Genomic DNA, 13,540 nt, shown 5'->3' with positions numbered 1-13,540 from the left:
AACTTTCTTTAGTTAGTCAAAATTTAATTCCAAAATATAGAGAAGATTATAATATTCAAGATGGATTATAATGTTATAGAATGAAAATTGATAAAGAATATAATCGAACAATAAAAGAATATAAATTCCTTAATTTTATTAAATGAAAAATTTATAATAAATTAAATGCAAGTTTATTATATGAAAACTTTATTACATAAAAAAATGACTTATATATTTATCATAATATAAAATAATTTTTAATTTAATAAAACATTTTATAATTTTTAATTACTTTTAATTTTTTATATAATTTTATAATTTAATTTTATTTTATTTTATTTATATAATTTTAATTATATAATTTTTTATAAAAACTTATATATAAATTTAATTTTTTAATATTATTTAATTGCGACTGACGCAATTATAGTTATAGTTAAATCAAGGACAGTTGTAAAACTTTTTCCATTTTTCATTTTTTATTAATAATTAATTTAAATTTTATTTGATATATAATAAAACTATAGTAACTCAATAATATTAGATAAGAAAGTAATATTTTTGTATAAGAATTTTGATGTTAATATATATATATTTCGTATAATAATTTCTAAATATGTAATCATATTCCAAAGTTAAAAATATTGCTACCATCCTAATCGCTTCTAATTGAAAACAAAACTCTATTTGATATTGAAACATATTATTTTCAAATTAATTGAAAATTAAAAGTATTTAATAATTAGCATTTTATTTATAATATCATCGTTAAATATAGATATACATACAGGATATTTATTTAAAATTTTTATAATATTTTGAAAACGTATTTCCAAAAGAATATTAAATTCAAAAGTTTAATGGTTTTAAAGGAAAAATACAACTATCTTATTTATTTTTAATTTTTTGAATGTTTTCGAAATTATTAAAAGATTAACTTTTGTAACATGTTTTCAAAATGCTCCATTTTTTCTAATTCATTCATTTTTTTCTAATTCATTCATTTTTTATTTTTCTTAAAAATTTTTTCTTAATATTTTTACATTTTTTTATTATTCTATTTCTTAATTTGGAATTTTCTAATAAATTATATATATAAACATAAATCAATCATAAACAAATTTTAACTTGATTAAAGATTGTTCAAAATTATTTAAATTTGATATATTTGATATAAATGTGATTTTTTATTAAAAAAATCCTGGAATAATTAATTATTTTATCTTATATAATAATAATTATCTAATTATCGAAGGATTAAAAAAATTTTATTTAATTTTCTTTCTTTTATCTTTTATTTTGGGAATAGCAAAATAAAAAAATTTATTTTATTAAATCTTTTATTAGTTGTTAGTATTGATATAATAAATTTAAACAAAATTATTATTTTTAATATTTTCTTTTCCTAAAAAAATCTCATATATTACAAAAATTTCAATATAGTGATATGATAGATTATTTTTATTAATATTCAAATTATTTTTATTAAAATTCAAATATGGCAAAATATATTCCAAATATTTTATTCTGTTCTATGTATAACAACGCGAATCTTATGTGAACTACATGGATGAATCATTATCGCATAATATTACAAACTTGTTATGATTTTATAGCGGACTGGGCAGTGTGGTGGGATTGTTAAAAACTGGATCGAAAAATCTTTTCATGTTTGACGAGACTGGCGCTCATTATCAATTAAAACCTAGATGCATTCTGGACTTTTATATTCATGAATCACGACAACGCATGGGCCTTGGAAATATTCTCTATCAGCATATGCTTTCCGTAAGTAATTATGAAACTGTTCCAATTAATGTATATAAAATGAATGGTTTTAATCCCATATGTATAAAATTATATATGTATAAAATTCAGTATTTTAAGAAGAATATAAGAAAGAAGGATAAAGATTATGTTTAAGATGTCAATAGTGATTAATAATAAAAATAATATTTTTATTTAGTATAAGATATTATGAGTAATTTATGATAGTTCTAGAATCTATAACTTTAATATTTATTTTTTATTTTTTTAATATTATAAAATAAATAGTTCTTAATAGAAAAGTCAGTATATGTGAATAGCAAAAAAGTTAAATAATAATTTTAGAATTGCAATAGAATTTAAATTTTTTTAATACAAATAAAAATTTAATTTTCATTAATGATGATTCATATTGTTGGTAAAATAAAAATATAATTAATAAGAAAAATAATTTAATATCTTATCAAATTATATTTAATAAGAAATAAATATGTTATGAAATAAATATGTACGTACATATATGTAAGAATATGCATATTATTTTAATTTTATTAAAAACTATTAATATATTAAACAAATTCAAATTTCTTCAAGATAAATATTTTATTTTATTCACTGTTGTCAATATTGAAATTGCAAATAAAAATAAATAGAAAAAAAGAAAAAACGAAATAAAAAAAAATAGAAAAAAAGAAATTAAAATTTTTTTATTCTATATTTATTATTATTTATTCAACATTTTATTTATTTATATTAAATTAATTAAATAATATTCAATTAATATGATTTTCCTGATGTAGTATTTTTTCGTGATTAATGCTTGTTAATTCGACTAGGACATTTTACATATAGAATTTATTACTAGTAAAAAAATCATATTTTTTTATTATTTTGTAAAATATTTAAATTAATATTAATTACAAAGTATTTTACATGCATTTTTGAGAATAAAAATAAGTTTAAAAATAAAAAAGTAAGATAGATAAAAAACATTCAATAATCAAATATGTTATATATTTATTATTATTTATATATTATCATTATCTATATATTATATTTTATATATATAATATATTATATATATATATATATATATATAATATATTATATTATCATATATATTATCATTATCTAACATAAATAATATATTTTATATATACTAGCCCAATGACAGATGTTAGTTGACAAAATTTTTATTAAATACATTAGATATTCTTTTTTATACTATTCAGTATATTCAAGATTGATTTTACATAAAAAATCATATTTTTCATAAAAAAAATCTATATTTTACAATTTTAAAGTTAATTTAAAATAAAAGATCTATAAAAGATCTATAAAAAGACTGCATTCTTAAACAAAAATTTATTTATTATTATTATTATTAATTTTTAATATAATATCATAATTTTATATTTTCTTATATATTAAAATGAAATATTTTATTTTACATCATTTTTGATTTTTAATAATTTTAAATAATATCTAACAAATATATATATATAACATACATATATATAACAAATTCCATGATATTTTTTATTTTTTCGTGAAATTGAAACAATGCATAGATTAAAATGTTGTAATCGAATACGAATTTCATTTTTAAACAGAATAATGGCTAGTTTTTTTTTTCTATCATGTCTCTTTAAATGTTCATATAATCTGTTTCTTCTATGTTCACATTGATATTCATTTTCTTTAATTTCTTGTAAGATCTTCAGTTTTATGATTGAATAGAAGTTTATTGACGAGATTATCAAAATTAAAAAAGAAATTAAAAAAAAAATTAAGGAAAGAAAAGAAATAAAATCTAAAATTTTAACGTTGGATATTTATTAATTTTTCAAATATTTATAAAAAATTTTTGATTCTATACATTTAAATCTGCAGATGTTATTAATATATTGTCTATTCAAATATTATTAATACAATAATTAATTGTAACAGTTTATTGTAGTTATGTTTAGTATAATTTTTATTTTGAATAAATGTTTATCTATATCGGCTTTAATATCTAGTGTGTCTCATTTATAATTCACAAAAAGTTTAATTACTCATTCTCAAAATATTAAACATATTTGATTTATCAAATAATATTGTATGATATCCTGTAAAATGGAAAATGCAAATAAAAGCATATTGTATATAAATGTGACAATTATTATTATTTTAGACATACTTTGAATAGAAAATCATAATAATGGATTAATTTAAAAATGATCTCTATGAGAAAGTCGCTTTTGCAATATTTGCGATTCTTCATGGTAGCAATTGAAGTGGGATCGGCTATTGACTTCTACAATGAAAACAATTATATTAGTCATGTCTGATATATAAAATTTATTGTGATATTACAAATATTATTATGATATTACTAATTTTTCATTAATCTTGAAAATAAAATATAAAACTTAAATTTTATATAATAAGATTTTTTTAAAGATTTACTTTCTCTTTTCTAGTATTCTTTCAAATTTCACGTTAATTGATTATGAAATTATATATTTTTAATATTTTTTTAATATTATTTTAAAACTTACTATTACTTTTTTTTTTATTAGTTTTTTATTTTTATTTTAAATTGAAACTTATAAATTATTTTTTTTTCAATCATAAATAACATCCAAGAAATAAAGAAATTTAAACAATTTATAGTCTATTTATTTATTTATTGAAATTTAAAAAAAGTCAAAAAATAAAATTAGATAAATAAAGTTGAAATGAAATATTAAATATAAATATTATATATTTATTAATATTTTTATTTTTCTTAATTTTTATTATATTATATATAAATATAATGACATGTCTATCTATATTATATGTTATATTTTCTAAATTACAATATTTTTATTATATTATAAACCTATTTAAATAACATATAAAATAGAAAATATAATTGTAATTATCTAAATAATTAATTTCAATTAATTCTCAAACTAGATTCCTATTTTGTATTTATATAATGTATAAGAATATTAAAAATGGTATATTTATTTAATATCAAATGAAAATACTCTTTTGCTTAAAATATTGATTTGTTTTTGATAAGAAATAATAATATTTAGATTATGATAGCAAATTAATCAATCATTAAAGAAAAATGTCATTATGACAAAACGTCATTATGCTTGAGTTTTATGTTCGAAAAAATTACTAAATTCATTTAAATTCTTCAGTAAATTCATTTATTTAAGCATCTTATAAAAAAAAAAAAAATGAAAAATGAATGATTATTGAAAAAAGAAATAAATTATTCTATTTTTTATATTTATATTAAATTAATTTTAATAATTAAAAATAACTTCATATTGTTAAACTTAATGCTATTTTTAATTTTCAGGAAGAGAATATTAGACCGGTGAAATTAGCAATAGATAGACCGTCAGAAAAATTTTTAGCCTTTTTAAACAAACACTATGCTCTTACGAAGATTATTCCGCAAAACAATAAATTTGTCGTTTTTCAAGGATTTTTTGATGACGGTAAGTATTTTTTTTTTTTCATCCTCAATCTTCTTTAAATTTCTAAAGTTAGTAGCTTATTATTAAAGGTTATAAACATTGTTAGAAGTATATAGATTTATATATTGAAAAATATTTTACAAAAAAAAATAAATAATGTTTTTATAATTTTATTAATAATATTTTTACATAATAATCGTTTAAACAATTCTATTAAATTTACATACATTTGAATAATGGATCAATATCTACTATAGAAATATTATATAAACATTATAAAAATACATATATCTATTATACAAATATGACAATATTTATTAATACTCTATCTAGAAAAAAATCTAAGATTCAAGATGAAAAAAGTTATGTTTCATTTTTTTATGAATTAGTTTTAATTAGGCTAAATTAAAATAATAGTTCTAAGATAACCATCTATATCAAAATAAAAAAATTTATTCATTTAATTACGTTTTAAGATTGAAAATTTTATTTTTTGTGCATATTATGTACATATATGCTGCCATGGACTTACACATAAAATTCAATATAATATAATATTATCTTTGAATTTTTTGCAAATAACTTAAAAAAAAAAATTAAAATCAATCGCCAAATAGTTATTTATATATATAGGAAAAAGTTTCTCATAAGAAACTCCAAATTTAAATTTGCAAATTTAAAAAAATTTTAAAACTTTGGAAATATATAAAGCAGATAGATATGAATTATATACTTTTTTTGTGCAAATTCGATTATTTTCCGATATTGTATTGTAATTCGCAAATTATAAGATGGAAAAAAGTTTTCAAATAAAAGTTATTTTTTTAATGATTATCATTTAGTTCTTAACAAATTTATAATTTTTAAAAAATTTTAATTAATAATTATGAAATAGAATAAAAAATTAATATTTTTTTATTTTAAATGCAAGTTTTATTGTACCATGTATTTGATTCATGACAAGAATTTCTGAATCTCATTATATAATATATAGTGAGAATCAAAAGTGAATATACATTTGATCTTAACATTTAAGAACATAGCATTTATTTAACAATTATTACATATATATTACATTAATGAAAAAGTTATTTGAAAAACATAAAATATAAAGTGATAAGAATTAAAAATAAAAAATGTAATTCAATCTAATAAATGATATAATAATGATATTATATAAATGATATAATTTGAAATATAAAATATAATTAAATAACTTAAAATAATTGAAGATTTATAAAAATATAAATTAAAAGTAAATATATACAATAATTAAAAATGATTTATTTTCATTTATTAATAAAATTTATTAATTTAATATTTTTTTGATCCATCTTTAACTTTAATTACAGCAGCTAACCATCTTAGCATGGATTCAATCAACTTATATGTTGTTAAAACAGAAATATTATTTTATATTTTAAGATTTTCCTTGTTTGTAATTTTTATTGTGCATAATTTCAAATTTAATATTTTTTATTTCTTCTACAATTTCTCTATTACATTAAAATCTGGGAATTGATGGAAAATTTAGTTGATTTGAAGCATTTTGTTGCAATCAATTAACAATCTTTGTATGTTTAAAGTCTCGATCTTGATAAAAGATTCACAAATCTGAAAACTGAACTGTAATACTTGCAGCTAAATTTGTTCTTAAAATATCTAGATATTGAAATCTATTCATCGTATTGTTAATAAAAGTTAATTTCTCGATTCCAGAGGCTGCTATCTCAAATCATAATATTACCTTTGCCATGCTTAACGATATTAATAAAATTTTTCTAATTTTTTTAATTTCGTATTTTTTTTGTTGCATTTTTTTTTTTACAAAAATTTTAAATTTACTTTTATCAGTAAATACATGATGTTCCAAAATTCGAGTAGTTTGTTCATGAATTTTTCTGCGAATTATAATCGCAATCGATTCTTTGCACTTATTATTAGTTTTTTGTGTGGAACATAATTGCATGCATATTTTGAGAATTTAATGATCTGCAAATCGTACTCATATTAGATTTTTTATATTTCAGTTATTTCTTGAGCTAGTGAAACTCAAAGTGGAAATTTTTTCATTATTCGTGTAATTAATCAGTTATTTGTTTTATTTGACTTTTTTGGATGATCGAAACGAGGAAAGTTTTTTATACTTTTTATATCTTTATATTTAGCTATGATTCTTTTTATAGTTCCATAATAACAATTTGCTATTTTCTCTATTTCTCGAAATGATTTTCCTTCATTTCTTAATTTAACAATAAATTTTTTCATTTCTTCTAAATTTTCTGTACGTTTTTCATTCATATTCATATAATTTTATTTACGTACTAAATATTTCAAAATTTAATTAACACTAATGAAAATTTAAACAAATTCACGCTTATTCAGAAATTAAAAAACCATTTTATCTGACTATCTTTCATAAAGATTAATTACTGCATATATATTTTTAATGCGTTCGTAAGGAATCTACTTCTGATAAATATTTGCTTTCAAAACATTTAAAACGTAAATCACTAAGATATGTGTTTATATACGATTGTGATACTACAAATACCATGTATAACACAATTATTATATACTATTACAATCTTGATTTTTGCGACATATACTGTAAATATAATATAAAATTTTATATGTATGAAATGTATACTTCTTTTTGACTCTCATTATATATCATATGACGAGTAATCTTTTTTTAATATTTATAATGATAAAATAATTTATATTATGTATTAAAACAAATGAAAATGGAAAAAAAGGAAATGAAAGAGAACTGTATGTATGTAGTTCAAAGATGTAGTTCATTTTTATTAGAACTTTTAAATATAATTATCGAATTTTGTCATGAAATAAATGAAATCATGTAAGGGATAAGCAATTCGATTTATGAATATAATTTTGAAAACATATAATATATTTTTCATAATAATAAAATTCTTCAGAAATGTTTAAAACAAAAATTTGTTATATCACGTACATCATATATGATAATATATATAATATGATATAATATATAATATGATTACCACATATGGAGCAATGAGATAGATGAATGAAACTTTGTAAAAAAGCAAAATCTATTAAGTTTATATAATATAAGAAAATACATTATAATATTTTCGTGATTATGAATAAAAGACTTTATTATAATTTAATGATATTCCATCCATGTAAATCATCATGTAATTGTAATTGTAATTATAAAATATTAAAATTTTCAAAGTTTTTTTCCATATGTAGACATTGTATATATTAAATGATATCATTTTTGTAATTTTTTTCAGGATTGTAAATTTTAATATATTTCAATATATTAATTAAATGATATATGTTTTATAATGATAATTCATAGATGATAATTCATAGATCCAATAACAAAATATTTTGAAATTGATATTACATACATTAATCATTCATTAAACAATTCTTTGGTTAACTTTTCAGAAGTGGCAAATATTACATGACCGAAATAAACATTATTGTACACATGATTCAGAAATTCTTCTAAATTATTGCGAAATAAAAAAAAACGAAGCTATATTTGAAATGAAAAAAAATTGTTTATTTATATTGTTTCAAGAATTATTGAAATTATTGTTTATTCGATTTGATTTCGCATGAAAAAATGAATTATTTGAAATTATATGAAAACATCCAACTGAAAATATCTGAAATAATTTCAAGGAATACATTTTCTTTTGCAAAAACTTTCAATTACGATTTTATTAATGAATTATTAATAAAAAAAACACTGGCCAGTCATGAAATGTATAGTCAATTCTAGCCGCGATGATATTCGTTATATTGATCAAATATAAACAAATTCAAACAAAATATGTTGAAGAAAGTGTGTTGAATATTATAGTTTATTCATTATTCGTGATATAATTCAATGTAATTTTATTGATAAAAAAATATTTCTTATATTTAACATACTTTCTTCGATATATATATTGCTTGGATTTGTTCGTGTTCAATCAACAGCATATATAATCAACGCTACCATCGATTTGATTACGCATTTCATAATTAATCAGCGTTTTTTTTGTTAATAATTCGTTAACAAAAGTAAAAAAAAATATTTTTGCGAAAAAAAATGTTATGAAGTTGTTATATTTTTAAGACATTCTTTTGTATAACTTTTTTCTAATTACATAAATAATTGATATATCTTTTATTAGATAAAAGAAACACTAAAGAAATAATTTTTGAATTCTGAAAACTCTTTTCTTTATTTTTTAATTTAGAAATTACAATTTAAAACCGAAAAATAATTGAATTTTTATGGATCAATTTTGTTTAAAATAAATTTAGTAGTAAAAAAAAATTGCGTAATACATATTTCTATATGCACTATATATTTTAAAGTTTTAAAATTTTTTTAATTTGGATATTTTTTCCGAGAAATGATATCTTTAACATTTATTAATGATTTTTAATAATATTTTTAAGAACATTAAAATCAGTAAACAGATAGTTTCTAAACAAGTTGTTTAAATTTTATTTTATTTTTTAAATTATTTTTTTAATACAAAAATTTCAAAAATATTTTTATTTAACTTTCAGTTCAATAATGAATAAAAAATCTAAATAAAAAATTTGAAAAGATATAATGAAGATGTCAATTTAAAATTTTTTCTACATTTCTGCAATAATATTATTTTTACATATTTTCTGTCGGAAATATCTTATTCTGTATCGTTGAATAGTATGATTAAATATCTTATTTCTTTTTTTTTTTTTTATTATTATAAGATCATATCATTAATGCCTTGTTATTTTTTTATTTTTTTTTAATACCATACATTTCCTTTTTTTTTATTATTTTATGATTTTATATAGATTTTCTATATATATAGATTAGTAATACTATCGTTTAATAGAATTTTCAGTCTATTTTTCAGAAGATTTTTTACAGATAATTTGTCATAATTTTTATTTGATTCTTAGATTTAGTCCAATTTCTGTTTTGTTTTTGAATTGGAGATATAGGAATTACTTTTGAGTCGTTTTATACATTTTCATAGCTAATAATCTATCATTTCTATATTGTTCAAATTTTTGATAAAATTATTAAAGTTAGCATTTATATTTTGAATTTTCTTTTTAATTTAATTTTTATACATCTTTTAGATATTTTACAATTTCAGTTATTGTTAATGAATTTTTTGTCCATTCTATAATATTATTTGTGGATGTAAATTTTGTTATAATGTTTTGGTCAAATTCAAAGATTGTAAAAGATCCAAAGACAAATCAAATAATTCTTTCGCTGTGATAGATTAATGTTGGCAATTATAATCTAATAAATCAAGTTTTTATTTATGCTCATAGGCCAATATATTATAGGTTTTCTAGAATAGAATACTTTTAGTTGATTTTTAATTATATAATATATCTTTTTTATGGTTATGAAAGTCTCAACGACTGTATTTCACATCACTCAGAATCATAAATTTCATATTAATTGATTGGAAGAATTTTTCATATTTTTTCTATTTTATCACTTGTCTATTTATCTTATCTTTTATCTTTGTTTAATTATCTATTAGTGGATAAATAAAGTTATCTATTAGTAGATAAAATATTTACTATACAAATATTCAATTTAACATTAATAGTAATCTTTTGTATTTTTTCTGTTTAATATGTTTTTATTTGTGAATATTTAAATTTTTTCTTGATATAAATAGCCATTTGTCCTATTCTTCTTCTACTTAGATATAATATATGTGCTGAAATATTTATAATTTGAAATTTTTAAATATAATTTATTCATCTCATGCGTTTCTACAATAGTAATAATATTTATATGTTTATAATTTAATAGTTCAGTTAATTATTGTTATTCTATTGCATTATTTTGAATTTTGTTTCTGCAACATTAAGTTTTCTTAATAAATTTAACATAATTAACATTTAATTGATTAAATTTTCTATTAATTTTTCCAATTTATTGCAATAGTTTTTGTATGACTATAACCTTGCCCTTATATCTTTATTCTTTTTCAGAAATTCAACTTTTATTAATATGTTACACATAATTATAATGTTAAAAACTTTCTTATTATTATTGGTTTTTTCTATTAAAAATATTAATAACGGAATTGTGGAATCTCTTAGCAAGATTAATAATGCTATTTATATTCTTTTTTTTCTGCAAGATTAATATATTCTATATTTAATTTCAGATATATAATTCTTTTAATATAATTTCAAATTTTCTTTCAGTTTTTAGTTCATATCTATAATAATCCTCTTTTTTTCTTGAGAATTTTTATAAATATATGCATCTGAAAAAAATATTTGTAATTTGACTTATTTATCTTTTTGTTGTTTTAGAAATTCCGTTGGAGTTTATTATAATGTTTAAATGTTTCTAATAATTATTCGGATTTATATTTGTAGATTGAATAAATTAAGAAAAGACTTAGGAATTTCAATAAATTTAATGGTCATAACTTTCATTTTTTTTTAATTCAGGTTTTGCAATATTGTATGTTTATTAGATAATTATGAATCATTTAACTATTCTGTTTTTTCATATAATTTTATAATTTTGATCATTGTTCTTATATTTTTTTTTCTAAATTGATTGCAAGTTTTCTTTTCTTTATTTGATGTATTTTTCATTAATCATCATTTTTTTCCATTTCTATTTCTGAATTACAAATCTGAATAGGTCATTTCTGTGATTCTGAGATTAATTTTTTCCTTTCAAATAGCTATTGTTTTGCATTTTTAATACACAGGATATAATTTAATTCCTGGAAAATATCAAGATGTTAAACGGATTTCACTAGTATTATTTCAAAATGTCACTTGTTATTTTAATTATTATCAATTCTGTTGTGTTTACATTCAATTGATATGTCCTTATCTATTGATGTTTAAGACGAGAATGAGTTTTATATTTGAACAAACATTTTGATAAAATTTCAATAAATATTAAAAATATTAAAATAAAAAATTGAAATAAAAAATTAAAATTAATAAGTTAAAATATAATAAAGAAAATTTTTAATAGCAATTTTGTTGTTTAGCTTTTTTTTACAATTGTTGTTACTAAGAGATACAATTAGTAAAATTATGATATAATTATTATATAATATAAGAAACGTTGTACATGCCAATATACATAGATTGTAAATGTATGATTGAAATGTATAAAAATCAATCTAATTCTATAAAAAAAATTATTTGAACTATAATATTAATAAGTAATATTAAAAAATTATATTTTGTTATAAAAAAAAACAAAAAATTTATTCTTTTTTTAGAAAATCATTTTAAAATTATAGTATAGTATATAATAAATATCAGAAATAGCCATAATTTTATATCTATTAAATATTAAAATATTTTTAATATTTTTGCATCAAAAATAATAATTTTATTAATCAAATAAAAAATTAAGATTAATTTTTTTAAATAAAAAGAAGAAAAAATCTTTACGTTAAATAATTGTAGAGATAAAAATTCTTTTATAAAAATAATTTTTCTACAAATTTATAAAAATTGTCAATTTAAAGATCTATTTTTAATTTAAAAATTAGAAAAATGAAATGAATTAAATATCTTTCATTTTCATATGAACTATAATATATTTAATTTTAATAAAATTCCCGACATTGTGATAGAAGTAATTTAGCATGAAATAGTTCGAAATATAATTTTAAAAAATATATATATAGAATGAGAGACAATTTTTTTGTAAATAAAATAAATTATTTGTATTTGGGTTCAATTCATAATAAGTTATGAATATAATGAATAAGTATACTCTTGAGCAAAATGATATTACATTTTATATTTTTCGATATTAATACAATCAAAATTTTAAATATATATTCATATCCTTTTTCTTAAATAATAAAGAGAAAAATCAAACAGACATTTTCTTTTATAAATTTTATCCATTTATGTGAAAAATAAATCGGATAAAATAATAGCAAACGAAAAAAAAGATTCAGTCAAAAGTTTAGAAAAATATTTAAAAAACATTCTCAAATAAAAAAAATATGTCAAAAAACATTTTCAAATAAACATTCAAATTAACATTGTCAAATAAAAAAAAATTCATTAATTTAATATTTCGTAATACCATATATTATTTTTCGTATAAATGAATAAAATTTATGAAAGAAAATATTTGATCTTCTTCTATTATTAAAAAAAGAAATAAATATTTTATATAGATATATATTTAAAATTTTGATAAATTGCATTAATCAATATTAAAAATCATAGAATGTATTATTATTTTTGTCCGGAAATATATTATCAAAGACAATGAAAATTGTTTCAATTTTATATATATATAG

The 13,540-nt window shown here is 17.5% G+C and overlaps 1 protein-coding gene across 2 annotated transcripts in view; it reads left to right on the top strand.

The window, feature by feature from the left end:
• Positions 1-13,540, top strand: part of LOC102679431 (alpha-tubulin N-acetyltransferase 1-like) — a 38,184-nt gene that overhangs the window by 15,981 nt on the left and 8,663 nt on the right. For both annotated transcript variants that reach the window (XM_006624024.2, XM_006624023.2), the window contains 2 exons: positions 1,599-1,770; positions 5,096-5,237. In XM_006624024.2, coding sequence (XP_006624087.1) covers positions 1,599-1,770; positions 5,096-5,237 — 314 coding nt within the window. The remainder of the gene's footprint in view (positions 1-1,598; positions 1,771-5,095; positions 5,238-13,540) is intronic.

This window comes from Apis dorsata, unplaced genomic scaffold (genome assembly GCF_000469605.1).
Source record: "Apis dorsata unplaced genomic scaffold, Apis dorsata 1.3 scaffold_984, whole genome shotgun sequence".
In the NCBI taxonomy this organism is placed as follows: Eukaryota; Metazoa; Arthropoda; class Insecta; order Hymenoptera; family Apidae; genus Apis; species Apis dorsata.
Note: the sequence above shows the minus strand (reverse complement) of the source record. Positions and strands in the feature narration are given on the sequence as shown.